The 19,166-nt window shown below is 43.4% G+C and overlaps 1 protein-coding gene across 3 annotated transcripts in view; it reads right to left on the reverse strand.

Moving 5' to 3' along the window:
* The window catches only part of depdc4 (DEP domain containing 4), a 39,993-nt gene extending 21,549 nt beyond the window's left edge, over positions 1-18,444 (reverse strand). For 2 of the 3 annotated variants that reach the window (XM_041216100.1, XM_041216102.1), the window contains exons 1-5: positions 18,347-18,444; positions 5,570-5,984; positions 4,288-4,433; positions 2,467-2,662; positions 944-1,170 (exon numbers count right to left, since the gene is read on the reverse strand). In XM_041216100.1, coding sequence (XP_041072034.1) covers positions 944-1,170; positions 2,467-2,662; positions 4,288-4,433; positions 5,570-5,984; positions 18,347-18,413 — 1,051 coding nt within the window. In that variant the 5' untranslated portion in view covers positions 18,414-18,444. Of the gene's footprint in view, positions 1-943; positions 1,171-2,466; positions 2,663-4,287; positions 4,434-5,569; positions 5,985-7,629; positions 7,732-18,346 lie in introns of all 3 variants that reach the window. The other variant, XM_041216101.1, reaches the window with a different exon arrangement.
* Positions 18,445-19,166: the final 722 nt, after the last annotated feature.

A 19,166-nucleotide genomic window follows, 5' to 3' on the forward strand; every position in this document is an offset into this window, starting at 1 on the left:
AATGGAAATAGGTGGGAAAAGAAAAATATATATAAATTATTGGAAAAAGGGGGATCGGAAAGGGGGTGGGGATGGAGGAGAGAGTTCATGATCTAAAGTTGTTGAACTCAATATTCAGTCCGGAAGGCTGTAAAGTGCCTAGTCGGAAGATGAGGTGCTGTTCCTCCAGTTTGCGTTGAGCTTCACTGGAACAATGCAGCATGCCAAGGACGGACATGTAGGCATGAGAGCAGGGTGGTGTGTTGAAATGGCAAGCGACAGGGAGGTCTGGGTCATGCTTGCGGACAGACCCAAGGTGTTCCGCAAAGCGGTCACCCAGTCTGCGTTTGGTCTCTCCAATGTAGAGGAAACCGCACTGGGAGCGGCGAATGCAGTAGACTAACTTGAGGGAAGTGCAAGTGAAATGCTCTTTCACTTGAAAGGAGTGTTTGGGCCCTTGGACGGTGAGGAGGGGAGAAGTAAAGGGGCAGGTGTTGCACTTTCTGCAGTTGCATGGGAAGATGCCATGGAAGGGGGTTGAGGTGTAGGGGGTGATGGAGGAGTGGACCAGGGTGTCCCAGAGGGAACGATGCCTGCGAAATGCCACCAGGGGTGGTGAAGGGAAGATGTGTTTGGTAGTGGCATCATGCTGGAGTTGGCAGAAATGGCGGAGGATGATCCTTTGAATGCAGAGGCTAGTGGGGTGATAAGTGAGGACAAGCGGTCCCTATCATGGTTCTGGGAGGGAGAGGAAGGTGAGGGATATATTTCATACATGTTGTGTCAGATATGTATAACTTTGCATGATTTTGAATGAGCATATCTTCTGACTCGCTGTGAAATTCTGTTCACGTTAGCAGCTAAGGTTTATCATGCACAAGCAATGAAAATCATGTTGGTCCATTTAGGATCAAATTATCAACATTGGGTTTATTCACACAGCTCTGTAAAACGAATCCCTTACCTAGAAGTTCAATGATCCCTGCGTGTATGTCGAGATATCGGTCACGGAGAAGTGGCTCCCTGTTCTGACTGTAGTGCCGCACTATAGTTTCAAATAGCACCCTTTTGTGTGTCCCTGCAGCCTCTCTGTCATTTACGATCTGAGATAACAGTTCACTTGCGCGCACAATCACCTCATCTGGGAAATATTCCAGGCAATCAACTGCCACTGAGAACCACTCATCAGTACTGTAGACACAAATAAAAACACAATACGGAGACTGAAGAAGCGTATCTCATGCACAGTTTGTCTTGACTAAGACATCGCGTATTCCTGTCCAGAATTTTCAAGATTGGCCTTTTTTTGGTGAATTTCAGCAGTTCAGTTCATAGAATCAGAATATTGCAGCACAGAAGGCAGCTATTCAGCCCAAAAAGTCTACGCCAGCTCATTTGACAAACAATCCCCTGCTTTTTCCTCATATCCCTGCAATTTTTTCTCAGAAATGTTTATCTAATTCCCTTTTGAAGGCTATGATTGAATCTGTATCCAGAAACCTATCAGGCAGCGCATTCCAATTCCTAACCATTCATTGTGTAAAAAGATTTTTCATGTCACCTCTGGCTCTTTTGTCAACCACCTTAAATCTCTGCCCTCTGGTTACTGACCCTTCAGCCATGAGAAACAGTTTCTCTATCTAGATCTTTCATGATTTAAACACGTTTATCAAATCTCCTCTGTTTTCTCTGTTCCAAGGAGAACAATCCCAACTTCTCCAGTCTCTCCAGGTACCTGTATCCGTCATCCTCAGAATGATTCACATTAATTTCTGACACACTGTAGTCCAAGCAGGTTGGTGAAGCTGAAACCAAGTAAGAGCTTTTCTTTATTAAGAGAGAGTGTATTGACTTGTTCAGTCTCTCAGCTCTCCTCCCACTCAACCAAGTATCCCAGTTATTTCCTATTTATATGTGCTTAAACAAAATTAATACCCATCCCCTGTTTCTCTTAACTTACATAGGCATGACATTGACAAGACATTGGGCAGAATTTTCCGCATTTGCCCACTGCCAGAATCTTCCGGTCCCGCCGCAAATCAATATATTTCTGGCTGGGGCACCGCCTCTCTCACGGCAGGTGTGGAAAATGCTGGCCATTAACACCCTGCACCCAATTAGGTAAAAATAGCACTACAAACTCTTGGAGAAAATTGGTTTTCTTTGAGTCAACATTTCTACAATGTACTATTTGAATTTTGTGCCTGACATTTGCAAAGAATAACAAACATCCAAATATGAGGGTGCAAGCAAGAGAGCACAGAAAAAGATCAATTGAAGATTTTATACACACATAATATAATGCCTCATGTTCCTTCGAGGGACCAATAAGAGGGAGAAACAGGGTTACTATAGATTTTCCATTAATTTCATCTTCTCTGTACAGTAACAACTTAAGACAATATTTTATATCTCATACTTACTGCACTTTAAATGCTATTTATTCCAAACTCTTTGAATGAGAAAAAGTTACTTGCAGATACTAACTAGGGTAGATTTAGGCTCTTAGAAACCTCTCGATCCAGGAATGTGTTGGAGATAATGAGGTCAGTTTGCCGATTGAACTGAGCTAGTCGCCTTTTTTCCACCTTCAAAGGAGACTCCAGGATGCTGTCCAAGATGGGAAGGTGAATTAAATGGAGCAGCTGCAACAAAGTGGTTTGCTTCCAAACATCCTCTACAACTGTTGTGGAGCAAGTCAGACCCCAGGTGTTGAAAGTAGAAGAGAAGCACAGTAGAAACATCATTAGTGTTCACATGCTCGTTACAAAGAATCATACAGCCACACACGAGTTAGTCAACGCATGCAATTTGCACATTGAAATGCAACATCCAATTTTGAGTTAGCTTTAACTGAAAACGGAGCTAGAGCAGAGAAATAAGAATTGTTAAACTGGTGAATACGTTAATAAATTAACTGCTGTGCTTCCCTACATTATAACAACAAGCACATTTCAAAACTACTTCATTGGCTCTGGAGAGGCAGACTACAACAACTAATTACAAAGGAACACGATTTAAAAGTTTTGATCCCTCCTTAAAATTCTGGGTTGAGGAATGGTCAATGGTTTGAAAGGGAGCATGAACAGGACAGCTTATTTGTTAGCCCAGTTCCTTGCCCTTGAGCACAATTTCCCAAACAAGTTCCTCATTTCAGCTAGGCCAATAAGAAAGACACCATACGAAACTGAAGTTAGTGGATTAAGCATCAGCCTTTGAGACTGAAGATCTAGGTTCAAATTCAGCCCAGGCTGATAGAATGAAAGTCTCCTCTGATTGCTGGTTAAAAGGATCCTTTGAACTTGGTCTGAGAGTTCTCAAGCTAGCATTAACTGGCAGTGTCAACCAGACCTATTGCAGGCAAGGAACCAAAGCACAAAAATTGCTTTCAGTTCTTTAAGTGGTAATGACACTCAACCAGATTGTTGATCTAGGAAGTCAAATAAACCCACAATGGTGTAATAGGGGCTAATTTTGCAGGGGTAGGACTGACACACATTCTTGGGAAGCGTAGAAGAAACAGACTTTGTATCTGAAAAATTGAGATTATCTGAATACCCTAACATTCCTCAGCTTGAGCACAAAGTATGATTAAAATTGGTTACTGGGTTGCAACCGTCGAGTCTCTCTCTCAACCAAACAGAACAGCTTATTCTAAAATTTCCCTCCATTTCTCCCTGGTTGATTCTTGAGTATAAATAAAACTAAATAAGTAGCCACAACGGAATTGGGAGGGCGGGCTGGGCGGTGGTGGAATGAGGAAACCAAGTATGTTCAACTCACCCCGTGCCCACTTCTTAACAACTCCCCGATCACTGAATAGCAGTCACACTGATGCCAGTGACACAGACTGGTTTGCACACACCTTCCTGCAAGAGGATTGGTGCCACAGGACTGCATGCAAGGGAAGGCCAAATAGGAGAAGAAAATGAGAATCTAATCTGAAATGAGAGTTCTGTTCCAGATGAAACCCATGTTAATCAGTGAGTGTGCTATAACTCGAATTGCTAGTAGGAACTTGGGAGATTCCTGGTGGTGTCAGAAGATGTTTAAACTGCACATAAAACTTGTTGTCCATTCTACGTACTAGGGAATAAAATTAAATGAATGACCAACGTCTAAATTGTGGGTCTTTATCAAAACACAGCATGGAAAATGTGAACAAGATTTAGTAACTTTGCTTTTAAGAAAGTTAAACCACATTTCAGATGAAACACAGCAACAGACATTCAGAAAAATGAAACACTTTTCCATACATTGATCCTTTTGGCCACAAAGATATTGTTTCAAAAAAAAACATAGGTTCACCTTTTTTGGAGAGCAGGTTGGTTGGTCTTTTTACTTTAAGGTTTGGGGCTAGTGATGGATGAAGGTTGATCGTTTGCAAAAGCTCTTCAATTCTTTTATCATGAGTTTCCAAGGCAAGAGGATTCGATAAAGTTATTTTATCTGGTCTGTTTAAAAGAAAAATAAGCAACAATTAGAATTTCATATCTGGGTTTTGGAAATAAGGGTGCATGGAATACTTTCTAGTCATTGACTATTTAAGACTGGTATTACAAAAATTAAACAGCTGGTAATTAAATACTGAAAGTATAAAATGAAATATTTTATGAAATGGTGCCTGCAATCTAGAGGTTGCAGCTATCAAATCTGAAATACTGTTTGCAATGTACTGAATGTTTGCTCTTTCTGGGTGGCCAAGAGATGTCACATCCAGGCCCAAGCAACAATGGCAGAGGGAGGAGGCGTGGAATAGGAAGATTCCACAGAATGGCACATGGACGTTCCAGCTCATCGTTCTCACGTGCAGCATAAATGCTGGCATAAGCCATTGGGCCAAATGGCCTATTTTTGTGCTGTAGACTATCTAATTCCATACAAACATACTAGCCTCCACAGTAACAAGTTCTCTAACTTGGATAGGTTGAGGGGAAAAAAAACTTGTAAAAGAATAACTGATGATCAATTAACCTAGATTGTGTTCTCACTGCTTTTCAGTCAGTTATGAAGTGACAGGGGTTGTTTTTCTACAGCTAAGGTTGTAGATCCATGGAGAAGAAATCAAATTATGCACATTCACATGTATTTTGCACTAGTACATATTATATTTTAGTACTATGCTTTCAACTAATATTTATATTCAAAAAACTGAGCAAATAATATCCTATACCCCCGACAGTTCACAACAGACAAAAATCTAAAGTTAATTTTGAAACTGCTGGTTATGGTAGTGTTGTGGCTACTTTACTGGAGTGGTAATACAGAGAACACAATTCCTGATCCTACACGACAGTCTGAGAGTTAGAGTTCAATTTCTTTTTAAATCTGGAAATAAAAATCTTGTATCAGTAAAGATGAACCTGCCCGAATGGCACAAAAACTCAGCTGTTTCATTAACGTTCTTTAAAGGAAAGAACCTGTTGTCTTTACCTAATCTGGGTGTACATCTGACTCCTATTCCACACCAGTTTGGTTGATTGCTTTGTGAAGTAGCCAAGCAAGCTACTTTGTTTTGTGATGGGACAATAATCATTGGCCTTAACAGCAATGCCCATGTCCAGAGAAGGGGATGAAAAAGAAATCTTACTTGGGATATTTCCTCTTTGTCACTGGTCTCTCATGATACAACAAATTTTCCGTTTCTTGGTCTTTCTCAGCTCCTGGCAAAGAGCAACTGTCCAGAAATTTATAGAGACTGCTACTGCGGTCCTCAAACATCATCTCCTGCTCTTTACTGAAGAGTCTAGAACCAACAGGGCAAAACACTTTGTGATCCATCAGAGCCTGGCAAAGGCGAGCCACCTTCAAACGTGAAATCTCACTGTTGCTGAAGTATACGTTTTGCATGAGATGACTGAGCACCACATCAACTGCATCGGCACCAGTAAAGCAATCACTGTGCATTCTCCAATGCCGTCTCTGTTGCCTCAAGTCTACCTGGGTGTGGAGGGCATGAATAACATTGTTCCAAAGCTGCGTCGCTTGAAAAGGTTCTGAATGCCCTTAAAGAAAGCACAGAATGTCTCGTTAAGAAAATGTATATGTCAATAAAAGAACCTGTATTTGCATCATGCCTCATCACATCTCTCAGGTTATCCCAAAGTTCTTCACATCCTGTGAAATATTTTGAAGTGCAAATATATGCTATATGAGCTCCTAAGATAGCCATTTTATGCACATTTTGTCTGTTCATGCTGATGTTTATTCTCGACACAAGCCTCCTCCTGCCCCTCTTCATCTAACCCCATCAACATGTTGTCATGCCCAGTGAAAGTATGTCCTAACCATCACTTTAAACATGGACAGTGCTCATATGGAAGCTTCTGGAGCAGTTTTTTTTTTAAATGGACACTAGCTAGGTGGCTTGGATGGCTGCCAAGGGTCAGGTGACTTTTGCCCATTCAACATCAAGTACATCAAGCTTCCAGAAAATTCCTAATTGAATCACTGTGGGTGGGGGGTTCACCCTTGAATGGACATGCCCACACAGCAGCCCTCTGTGGAATTCACACCTGCCATTGTTCACCATTTACTCCAAACTCAGAATCAATGGAATTCTCAACTCCACGTATCCAAATTTACAATTTAACAAAAGGAGAACTTCAGAAAACTAGTTATCCACAAGTTGGTGTGAAGAACCATCATCTATTTCCACTGTATCACAATGGCTTTCAGCCATTCTGGGTGGACAACAGCAGTTCATCATGTGACTAAAAATGGCTTCTGATACCAACACCCTGAATTGCCCGAAGATCCAGAGACACCTGGGCAGTCTGCAAAAAATGCCACTGTAGAACATCAGCTGCAGACCAAGGTAGTAACACCAAAGTCTTTTTAAACTTTGAGGCTGCAATATCTTAAAAAGTTTCCCAGTCTGATTCCTAAATCCAAGTCCAGCTGTAATGAAATTGGACCTTCTGATACAACAGCCACAATCACTTTAACTTGTGAACTGCTAAACATTCGCCACTTAGAGGGAATCCTGCAATAATCCCAATATCCAACACCAGCTATTCAAACTGATCTAAACTACATTCAACAGTGGAAAAGACTCCTTTCTTTACCAGGCCCACAACTGTTCTCCTACAATGAGCCAGAAATATGAACTATGAATTATGATTTTGTTTATAACTTGTAAAATTACAGTATCCTCTCTAACTGTATTTTTCTCAAGTGTGTGTGTCTGTGTATGTGTGTGCATGAACACACACACAAGAGTTGAGTGATTATTGTAGCATTTAGGCTTAGAGGGTTGAATACCTGAAAAAAGCCCTCTATTTTTTAAACCCACAAAAGCTTGCTGCTGTTATTTAAATTGACTGCACATACTCCAGGAGAGAGGGCTAAGAAACACACATCTTCCTATCCAAAAACCACCCTTATTACAGACAGTAAGGGAAATGGTACAAGGCTTTCAGTTCTCTCCCGACCCTGCCTATGAAAATATCTTTCTATTCTTTTCTTCCTCGTGTGTTATCTGGCTTCCTTTAAATACAACTATACTACTCACCTCAATCACTTTGTGTAGCCAATTCCACATTCTCACCATGCTCTGGGTAAAGAAGTATCTCCTGTATTCCGTACTGGATTTATTTGTAACTATTGCATATTTATGGCCACAAATGGAAACATCAAGTTTGCATCTACCTCATCAAAGCCTTTGACAATTTTGCTGTGGTGAAGGTGCTCCCATAGTGCTGTTAGGGAGGGATTTCCAGGATTTTGGTCCTCTGACTGTAAAGGGACAATCTTCATTCCCAAACAATGCAACAAGCGAAAAATACATTGTTAAATACATAGTCTTCAAAACAAATTAAGTGCAAACCACATAGTGCAGTGTCAGCCATTGCATCACAAGGAAAGTAATTGCATGAAATATATATATTTTTGTGTCTCATGCAAAGAAATGCTTAAAGTTAAGTCAGTTTAATAAATAGGTTTATCCCTAAAATTTCCAGGACTCATTTGAAAAGAAATTGCTGTGCAGCAATACTTTGATGTGTACGGTTAATTCTTAATAGAAACTGTGGAAAGCCAAAGTGAGCTTTAAAAATTCAGAAAATGAAATTGAAAAACCCAAATTGAACTGGTTGCCAATATAATCTGTATGAAGTGGTTTCAGTCCCAGTTACATTTTGCATAACCATGTACTCTCACTCAAAAAAATGTAATTATCACTGTTGAAAGATCTTCTGCACAATATACACATTATCTCAAGCTTCCCTATAATTCACTTCGCAATTATTTTTCACCAACTCAACAAGCACACAGAATTTGATATTCTTAAAAGTAAGGATGCAGTGGGTAGAGTAAATTCCTGGGGATTAGATCAACCACAATCTACACTGCTCAAAATATATTTTAGTTCAGTGGAATCTACTGTGCTGCCTTTTGCAAGTGTCATGACTCACTGAGGATAGTGCGCTGTAATATCAAGCCCCACTGTTTCCTGAGCCATGACAAATGTGAAAAGTTTGACCTTACCACCAGATTGCCCCAATTCTACCTAAGAGTTTAATTTAGGTTAACAGAATATGAGCACCAAGTTTTTAATCTTACACACAGACACAGACTTCAAGGGTGAGATAAAACAGTTCAATAGCACCAGTCGCTCCCCTACTGATACAGCCCAGAATCATTTCCAAATATTAGGTCCAGAACTGTCTCCTCCCTTGTTGGGCTTTCTACTTACTGGCTAAAGAAGTTCTCCTGAGTGTGACTTAAGGATTTTGCTCCCTCCCGACCTTGCACACTAAAACTATCCCAGTTAATATTTGGGTAGTTAAAATACCCTACTATTACTTCATTATTCTTACATTTCACTGAAATTTGATTTCATATATGATCCTCTATCTCTGCCTGACTGTTTTGGGGCCTATAGTACACACTCAACAACATGTTTGCCCCTTTTGTGTTTTTTACTTCTACCCATATGGCCTCATTTGATGATCCTTCCAAGATATCATCCCTCTTCACTGTTATAATTGATTCCTTGATCAATATTGCAAACCCCCCCCCGCCTCCTCTTCTATCCCCCTCTCTATCTCATCTGAATGCCCTATAATGTTGAGCTGCCAATCCTTCCCCTCTTTTAGCCAAGTCACGGTCATTTTCCATGACCCTTTGAAAAACCAAAACCATGCCTCCGCTTATTTAAAAATGCAAATTTCATTCACATCATATCTGCTGACCTCACTTTAGCTTTACTCATCTCCATTTCAAATGGTTCTTTTGCACCTCACTTCTTTGATAATTTAAACCTTGAGGTCTAACCGTCTCTAGTTCAATTAAATTAGCCCCCCCACACACCCAAGCCTGCATTAAAATATCCCACAACAATATTAGGAAAAATATGATAGTTTCTTGACAACCCAGATCTTAGATTTGTGAATACAGCAGTGAAGGAAATCAGACAGAGACAGTCAAGGCTTCTATACAAAGTTGAAGGGTCACATTTTGCCAGAATAAGAGAATGCAGGAGGGTGCTTATGACCACAGGAGCCGTGGTAGGCCATTCAAACTTGTTCTGCCATTCAATTAGATCATAGCTGACCATCTACCTCAACACCACTTTCCTGAACTTTCCCTATATTTCTTGATGTCATGAGTGTCCAGAAATCAATTGATTTCACTGTGCAAAGACAAGCTGTACTAATTGTACTTAATTCAATCATAATTGTTGCTCCATGGGTCCATCTGTTATGAAATAAAGCTGCTTAACAATTGGAGGAGCACAATGGCATGCATTAAAAGACAAAATACACAGAACATTCAGATAATTTATGGGAGTGATGAGCACTTGAACTCCAGAAAATTTCTAGAAGCAGGAGCCAAGATTTGTAACAATGTGTTACTGCAGCAGTTTTAGAAGGGGATATTAGAAATCATTCTTAGTGTGGTTTATCCTCGAATTATACTAAAGATTGGCGGGCTGTGGAAATGACACTTGGCAATCAGAGATGGATACAGGAAATACCTTGAAAATAGGACAGTTTTCAATCAAGAGTTTAGAATTTAAATGCTTTAGGTATTGCAGAGGACAGGTGTTAGATAAAAATTAAGCTATTCCAGTTTTGTTCCTGTAATATTTAAATGTTTGATAAACCAATTTTCAACTAAGTGATGCAGCAGAAGGTGATATATTTGATACAAGATATTTAGAATTCAAGGGTAGTAATATCTTATTGCTAGTTTTATCAGTCTAAATTTGGATTTATACTTCACCCTCAATGTGTTGTGATTAGACTCAAGAACACAAGAATCAGGAGGAGTAAGCCATTTGGCCCTCCAGCCTGCTCCAGCATTCAGCTGATCTGATTGTGGCTTCAGTTCCACTTTCCTGTCCATCCTCTTACCTTTTAAATTGTGAATTATAAGTTTATATTTCATCTATTAAGTACAAATGAAAAGTTAAAAATGTTAATAGAAGGACAGCTGTGACCTGCACTATACAAATTTTGCTGGATGTGGAAGTTTAAGAATGGCTTGAGCAACACATACAGGAAACATCTCCAACTGCATTCAGTCAAGCTCAAAGCTACTAAATTTGAGGAATAGCAGTGACACTTTGACACATACGGGAAATGGAGGGGCTGTGGAAAACATGTTCCAAGAAATGATCACCCCTGATGGCCAGAGTGACAGGTGTTAAATACTGGAAGTTGGTGACCATCAGCCAAGGTGCAAAGAGGAGTAAGCAAATGAGCAGGAATCCACTGAGGGCACCGCTTTGACAAATATGTTTTCAATGACTGTTCCAAAGGCAATGACCCAGAGTAAGGCAGCCTTGAGCAAAGCCATTGCACATTGGAAAACTTTCCAAGTACAGAAGAGTAAAGAGCAGGAAGGCAATATCAGTGAGGTTTGCAAAAGGATTCGATGGCGGCTTCTGTAACCTGGATACATACAAACATACAAATTAGGAGGAGTTGGCCACTTGGCCTTTCAAGCCTGCTCTGCTATTTGATAAGGTCATGGCTGATCTGATTGTCGCCTCTATTTTCCTTTCCAGCCCCTTTGGAAAAGTACTTTTCCTATAATATAAAAATATTTCATGTCATCATTATGGTCAGTGCTTCTGGGAAAAATAAAGGTATTGCTTTGCCTCATTTATCTTGCCAGTTGTAAACATTAAACCATCCCTTTGAAAACCAAACAACCCCCTCACTTATCTAAAAATGCAAATTTCTTGCACACCCTATCTGTGGAACCCTCAACCGAGCTTATCGATCTCCATTTCAAAAGTCTGCTTTACACCTACTCTTTCAGTAATTTCAACCTTGCAGTCTGTCTGATTCTAATTCAATTAAATCAGCCATCCACCTAAGCCTTGTTTTTTCATTTATTCACGAGATGTGGGCTTCGTTGGCTAAGTCAGCATTTATTGCCCATTCCTGGTTGCCCTTGAGACCGTGGTGGTGAACTGCCTTCTTGAACCGCTGCAGTCCATGTGGTGTAGGTGCACCCACAGTGCTGTTAGGGAGGGAGTTCCAGGATTTTGACCCAGCGACAGTGAAGGAATGGCGATATATTTCCAAGTCAGGATGATGAGTGACTTGGAGGGGAACTTTCAGGTGGTGGGATTCCCATCTACCTTACAATATCAAAAATATGATAGCTTTGTGACAATGGGCACAGAGGTTAAAAGAGAAGGGCAAACAGTCTTAGTGTGATTCATAGCAGAACCAAGGTGGCAAGAAAAAACAGGATTTAGGAACTGTCAAGCCAGTTTCAGAAGTTAGGAAATATAAAGAAAATGGTCACAGATCTGAAATATTAACTGCTTCTCTCTCTACAAATGTTGCCCGTTTTCCCAGCTTCGTCAGTACATGTTTCAGATTAGCAGCATCTGCAGAATTTTGCCTTTTGTATGCAGATGTTAAGTTTGTTAAGAAAGAAGGGCTGAACAATAGCAATCGCAAAAATAACTCAGTGCCATTCAGCAATGAGTACACAAAATGTCAGATGACAGAAATAAATGCATGGCAAGAGGCATGCAGCATGGAGCAAATTCAGTGGGCCATTGGCACCAATTCTGGATCAGAGCTGCAGGCTATGCCAAGGAAAGGGCCAGGGTGGGAGTGTGAGCCAATCAAAACAGTGGGGAAGGCAGGCTTAATCTAAAATTGCAGGAAAGGGGAAATACCAATGTAGAGTAGGCAGCTTGGACGGAAAAGCATGTTTTTGACATTGGCCAGCTTTGATTTAAATATAGGGAGGTGGCCCAAAGCAGGTAGCATTGGAAAGGTCACCAGGGTGGAGTGTCTGGTATTTAACTCCATATATGCTGTGTCCAACAGTGGCAAATTCAATACCGCCCATTTTGCACCACCAGTCAAGACAAATTTCAAGCCCTTTTGTTGAAATCTAGTCAGAGTGCACAAAAAAGCAACAAATATAAAATTGGGAAATGACAACAACTCAGATTTTGGAAAGGACTTAATTAGTTTTTAACCAGTGGCTGCCTAGAAGCCTTGCAGGTCACTAAGTTTACAAGTACACAAAGGAATTAAAAAGTAGGTTCGCACAGCAATTGCCTGAGAAGTCTAAACCTCCTCTGGGTAATTGCCCTGCACTGTGAACCATCCGAAAATGCAATTTAAATCGCAAATTTCGGATGGTTCCAGCTGTGTTACTATAATGAAAGTATAATAATTTTCATAATTTTTCCTGGTTAATTGTGAAGTAGGTTTATGGGGTTAAGTATAGTTGGGTATGTGTGTGATTTTATTACATTTGAAGTCAAGTAGGCTGCAAGTTTGAAATCATCAAAAGAAGCTAGGTGCCTGACATGCTAATGAGTAAACATGGATGCTGACTTAGCATGCAAGGTGTGAAGGAAATTTGCATTTTTAAGTGAAGAGATTTGAATTTCAAAGGGATCTTCATCTGTTTACAACTAGCTAGATAAGCAAGGCTAAGGAATGTGTTTATTTTTTCCCTAAGGTTCCTGGCAATATTGGTAATATGAAATTTTTTTGTTATGAGGAAGATACAGTTTCAAAGACATATGGTACAACAAAATTTACATATTAAAAAGAGGGAATCATATATAAAAGGAGAATGAAAGGCTGTGTGTCTGAAGGCCATATAAGGTCTAACAGGAGTGTGTGAAATGGCCTTAATGAAATCTCCAGCATTTATGCATAAATCTTTTAGAAACAAAACTGAAGTTAGGGAAAAGCCATTTGGAATTCCATTGTCAAGTGGGTATGTGTTAATTTGCTGGTTCTGTTTTAAATCTAAAATCTGTTTTAGACTGTTGCCTTAAAGAGTGCAACTGGGATTAAGATTAATTAGGAATTTTAGGAGTTACTACAATAGTAAGTAATCTTATGTACATGCTTGAAATCTTTTATATTTTGTGAATAAATATTTTAATTTAATTTTTAAAAATCTAAGATCCTGGTGGATTTATTACTTATGAATTCTGTGCACACATCTCATAATAGACACAAATTGCCAAACCGTTGTGTTAGTGCGACCAAGTTTCCCTCATGGATTTAGTCCAACTGGCACACATTCTCTGCCATGTCATCACAGTTACATCAATAATTACTCAGAAAAAGTTAGAAAAATTAGAGCCACTTCTAATTTCTGAATAACTGCTGAACAGACCCACAGCAACCCTCCATGGGCTTCCCCTCATCACCCCCCACCGACCTCCACCAAGGCCCAGCCTGACCCCACACCCCCCACTGGGGCCCCGCCCTGACATCCTGCGCCCAAGGCCCCACCCCCACCCCGACACCCCACCGAGGCCTCGACGGCGCCCCCCAACAAAGGCCCTACATCCCCCACACACTCCCATCCCCCTCCCCGCAAAGGCACCCCGTCCCGACCCAACCCCATCAAATCCTACCCACACGTCCTAAGCTTACCTTCTCCCTGGCTTATCAAAGGCCTTTAAGCTTGGCAAGGCGTTGAAATGGACTTGGTTTACGGCAGTTAGTGCCCTAAAAAGGGGGTGTGGCCTCCTTCACTCCAATGCAGCAGCCTTGCCTGAAGGCCTCAGGAGTGTACTGCCCTGCACAGCCCTCACCCAGCCTGAGTTGGAAGGTCAGGCATGACAGGATCGAAAAAATTTTAAGTGAGTGGAGTGGCTATCTTACTCTGATAGCCTGAACTTGGCAATTTAAATGCATTCAGAGCACTTCAAATAGGAACCATTGAGCTTCCATTGTCCATTAATCAGATTCACCACGCACAGACCAGCTAATTACAAATTGATGAAGTGAGAAACCCCTTCAGAGGGCAAGCAGCAAAGTGCATACAGAAGATCAATCATGGAAAGAGTTCAGCGTGCAAAGTAACATGTGCACCAGTCAAGGTCAATGATTGACAGATTTCACAGAAACAAATAATGGGATTGCTGGGTTCAAGTGGTGGGTTGAAGTCCCACTCCAGAGACCATAAGAACATAATAGGGAGGAACCAGAGTAGATTATTCAGCCTCTCGAGCCTGCTCCGCCATTTAATAAGATCAGGGCTGATCATCTTGTGTTTCAACTTTCATATTCCCATCTAACCCCAGTAAGCTTTGATTTCCTTGCCTAACAAGAACCTATCTAGTCGTCTCAATTTCTCGGCTCCTGTCACCCATTCTAATCTGTCTCTCCCTGAACTTACTGCATTCCGTTCTCTCAGGTCCAACCCCAACATTGTCATCAAACCCGCTGACAAGGGTGGTGCTGTTGTTGTCTGGCGCACTGACCTCTACCTCGCGGAGGCTGAGCATCAACTCGCAGACACTTCCTCCTACCTCTCCCTGGACCATGACCCCACCACTGAACATCAAGCCGTTGTTTCCAGGACTGTCAGTGACCTCATCTCCTCTGGAGATCTTCCTCCCACAGCTTCCAACCTGATAGTCGCCCAACCTCGCATGGTCCGCTTCTACCTCCTACTCAAAATCCACAAACAGAACTGTCCTGATAGACCGATCATGTCAGCCTGTTGCTGCCCCACAGAACTCATTTCACGTTATCTTGACTCCCTTCTCTCTCCCCTGGTCCAGTCCCTTCCCAACGACATCCGTGATTCCTCTGACACCTTACGTCACATCAACAATTTCCAGTTCCCTGGGCCCAACCGCTTCCTCTTCACCATGGACGTCCAATCCCTTTACACCTCCATCCCCCACCAGGATGGTCTGAGGGCCCTTAGCTTCTTCCTCGAACAGAGGCCCGAACAATCCCCATCCACCACTACTCTGCCCCGTCTGGCTAAACTTGTTCTCACACTGAACAATTTCTCCTTCAACTCCTCTCACTTCCTCTAAATAAAAGGTGTGGCTATGGGTATCCGCATGGGCCCCAGCTATGCCTGTCTCTTTATGGGGTATGTGGAACATTCCTTGTTCCAGTCTTACTCTGGCCCCCTCCCACAACTCTTTCTCTGGTACATCGAAGATTACTTCTGTGCTGCTTCATGCTCTCGTCGGGACTTGGAAAAATTTATTAATCTTGCTTCCAATCTCCACCCCTCCATCATTTTCACATGGTCTATCTCTGACACTTCCCTTCCCTTCCTTGACCTCTCTGTCTCAATTTCTGGTGATAGTCTGTCCACCAATTTCCTTAAACAAGCCTATCGACTCCCACAGCTACCTCGACTACAGCTCCTCACACCCCGCTTCCTGTAAGGACTCCATCCCATTCGCTCAGCTCCTTTGCCTCCATCACATCTGTTCTGATGATGCTACCTTCAAAAACAGTTCCTCTGACATGTCCTCCTCCTTCCTTAACCGAGGTTTTCCACCCACGGTTATTGACAGGGCCCTCAACCATGTCCGGCCCATCTCCCGCGCATCCGCCCTCACGCCTTCTCCTCCCTCCCAGAAACATGATAGGGTCCCCCTTGTCCTCACTTATCACCCCACCAGCCTCCGCATTCAAAGGATCATCCTCTGCCATTTCCGCCAACTCCAGAATGATGCCACCACCAAACACATCTTCCCTTCACCCCCCCTGGTGGCATTCCGTAGGGATTGTTCCCTCCGGGACACCCTGGTCCACTCCTCCATCACACCCTACTCCTCAACCCCTACCTATGGCACCTCCCCATACCCACACAAAAGATGCAACACCTGCCCCTTCACTTCCTCTCTCCTCACCGTCCAAGGGCCCAAACACTCCTTTCAAGTGAAGCAGCATTTCACTGCATTTCCCCCAACTTAGCCTACTGCATTCGTTGCTCCCAATGCAGTCTCCTCTACATTGGAGAGACCAAACGTAAACTGGACTACCGCTTTGCAGAACACCTGTGGTCTGTCCGCAAGCAAGACCCAAACCACCCTGTTGCTTGCCATTTTAACACTTCACCCTGCTCTCTTGCCCACGTCTGTCCTTGGTTTGCTGCATTGTTCCAGTGAAGCCCAACGCAAACCGGAGGAACAGCACCTCATCTTCCGACTAGGCACTTTTCAGCCTTCTGGACTGAATATTGAATTCAACAACTTTAGATCTTGAACTCCATCCCCAACCCCTTTCCATTTCTTCCCCCTTCCTTTTGTTTTTTCCAATAATTTATATAGATTTTTCTTTTCCCACCTATTTCCATTATTTTTAAATCTTTTATGGCCTGCTAGTCTTTCCACCCCCACTAGAGCTGTACCTTGTGTGCCCTGCCGTCCATTCTTAATTAGCACATTCGTTTAGATAATATCACCACATTCAACACCTCTTTGTTCCTTTGTCTGTGACATCTTTTGATCCTTTGCTCCTATCACTGCTTGCTTGTCCCTACAACCACACCCCCCACTTCTCTCCCCCCACCCCCACCCCCCACCTTAAACCAGCTTACATTTCACCCCTCGCCTCACATTCACTCAGTTCTGTTGAAGGGTCATGAGGACTCGAAACGTCAACTCTTTTCTTCTCCGCTGATGCTGTCAGACCTGCTGAGTTTTTCCCGGTAATTCTATTTTTGTTTTGGATTTCCAACATCCGCAGTTTTTTGTTTTTAAGAACCTATCTACCTCTGCCTTAAAAATATTCAGTGACCCCCGCCTCCACCACCTTCTGAGGCAGAGTTCCAAAGTTGCACAACCCTCAGAAAAAATGTCTCCTCATCTCTGTTCTAAAAGGGTGACCCCTAACTTTAAAATTGTGCCCCCCTAGTTCTGGACTCACCCACAAGAGGAAACATCCTTTCAACATCCACCTTGTCAAGACTGTTCAGGATCTTGTATACTTCAATCAAATCACCCCTCACTCTTCTAAACTCCAGTGGAAAGGAGCCCACTCTGTCCAACCTTTCCTCATAAGACAACCCACTCATTCCAGGTATCAATCTAGTAAACCTCCTTTGAACCACCTCCAATGCATTTACATCCTTCCTTAAATAAGGAAACCAAAACTGCACACAGTATCCGAGATGCAGTCTCACTAATGACCTGGATAATTGAAGCAAAACATCCTTACTTTTATGTTCAATCTCTCTTGTAATAAGGGATAATATGGCAATAGCCTTCTTAATTACTTGCTGTACCTGCATACTAACTTTTTTTGTGACTCATGTACTTGAACACTTAAATCCCTCCGCACCTCAGAATTTTGCAGCCGTGCTCCATTTAAGTAATACTCTGCTTTTTTGTTCTTCCTGCCAAAGTGAACAACTTCACATTTCCTCCACATTAAACTCAATTTGCTAGATCTTTGCCCACTCACTCAAACTATCCATATCCATCTGCAACCTCGTGTCCTCTTCGCAACACACTTTCCTACCTATCTTCGTGTCATCCGCAAATTTAGCCACCGTGTCTTCACCACCCCCCAACCCCCACCCCACCCCCACCCCACCCCCACCTCATCTAAAATTATTGGTGTGGGATGCCACTGGTCACGTCCTGCCAACCGGGCAAGAACCCATTTATACATCCTCTCTGCCAGGCTGACACTCACAGTGTCACCCTTCAGACAACAATTTAAGCTGACACCCCAGCCTGCCCTCTCAGGCGGATGTCAGAGATTCCCTGACACTGCATTGAAAGAGGAGCAGGGGAGTTCTCCCAGCCTCTTGGGGACAACATTTAACCCTCCGCCAACCTCACTAAAACAGATTACCTGCTGCTCCTCACATTGCTGTTTGTGGGAGCTTGCTGTGCACAAATTGGTGGCCATGTTTCCTACACAACAACAGTAACCACACTTGCAAAAATACTTCATTGGCTGTAAAACACTTTGGGGTGTCCTGAGGTGAAAGGCATTGAGGAGACGTCAGCCGGATCTTCGCGCGCCAGCCAATTTACCTCAGAATTATTCCCGGGTCCAACGGTCACCCCATTCCACCTCCCACTCACCCACCCACCACCCGGATGAGCCCGACGGAGAGACAGGCCACACCACCGCCGCCCTCCTGATACCTGTCCGCCTCTTCAGGGAACTCCCGCTCCCCAACCGCCGGAACCGCGGAGTTAAATTGACCGCCATTCCCGGCCGGCCGTCTACGTCACCGGAGACACGCCCCCTTTTCCGGCGTCACCGGCGACACGCCCCCTTTCTCTACGTCACCGGGGGACCCGCTCCCACCCTCGCGTCACTGGGGACACGCCCCCTTCTGACGTCAACGGGGACCCGCTCCCATTCTCACGTCACCGGGGACGCGCTGCCATTCTCAGGTCACCGGGGACGCGCCCCCTTTCTCTACGTCACCGGGGACCCGCTCCCTCCCTCACGTCACCGGGGATCCGCTCCCATTCTCACGTCACCGGGGACGCGCCCCCTTTCTCTACGTCACCGGGGACCCGCTCCCATTCTCACGTCACCGGGGACGCGCTCCCATTCTCAGGTCACCGGGGACGCGCCCCCTTTCTTCACGTCACCGGGGACACGCTCCCTCCCTCACGTCACCGCGGACACGCCCCAACCCCGCCTCGGCCACCAGGGTCACGCCCATTCCGAGCCGTTGCTCTGACCTGGCGGTTTGTCTCAGGCTCTTGTCTCTCGGGGCAGTGTCCAGCACCTCAGCGAGCAATGTGAGTGACCGGTGGCACCTTCAGACTAGATTGACCCAAGTTGGATCCGAATGACCGATTTGAGCGACCGGTGGATTTCCAGATCTCATATCGCGCAGGAGGCCATTCGGCCCATCCAATCCATGTCGGCTCTTCTGTGCAGAGCAATCCAGCCAGCCCCATTCCCCTTACTCTATTGCCCTGGCCCTGCAAGCTTACTCCCTTCAAC

Source organism: Carcharodon carcharias, chromosome 21 (genome assembly GCF_017639515.1).
Source record: "Carcharodon carcharias isolate sCarCar2 chromosome 21, sCarCar2.pri, whole genome shotgun sequence".
Lineage (NCBI taxonomy): Eukaryota > Metazoa > Chordata > Chondrichthyes > Lamniformes > Lamnidae > Carcharodon > Carcharodon carcharias.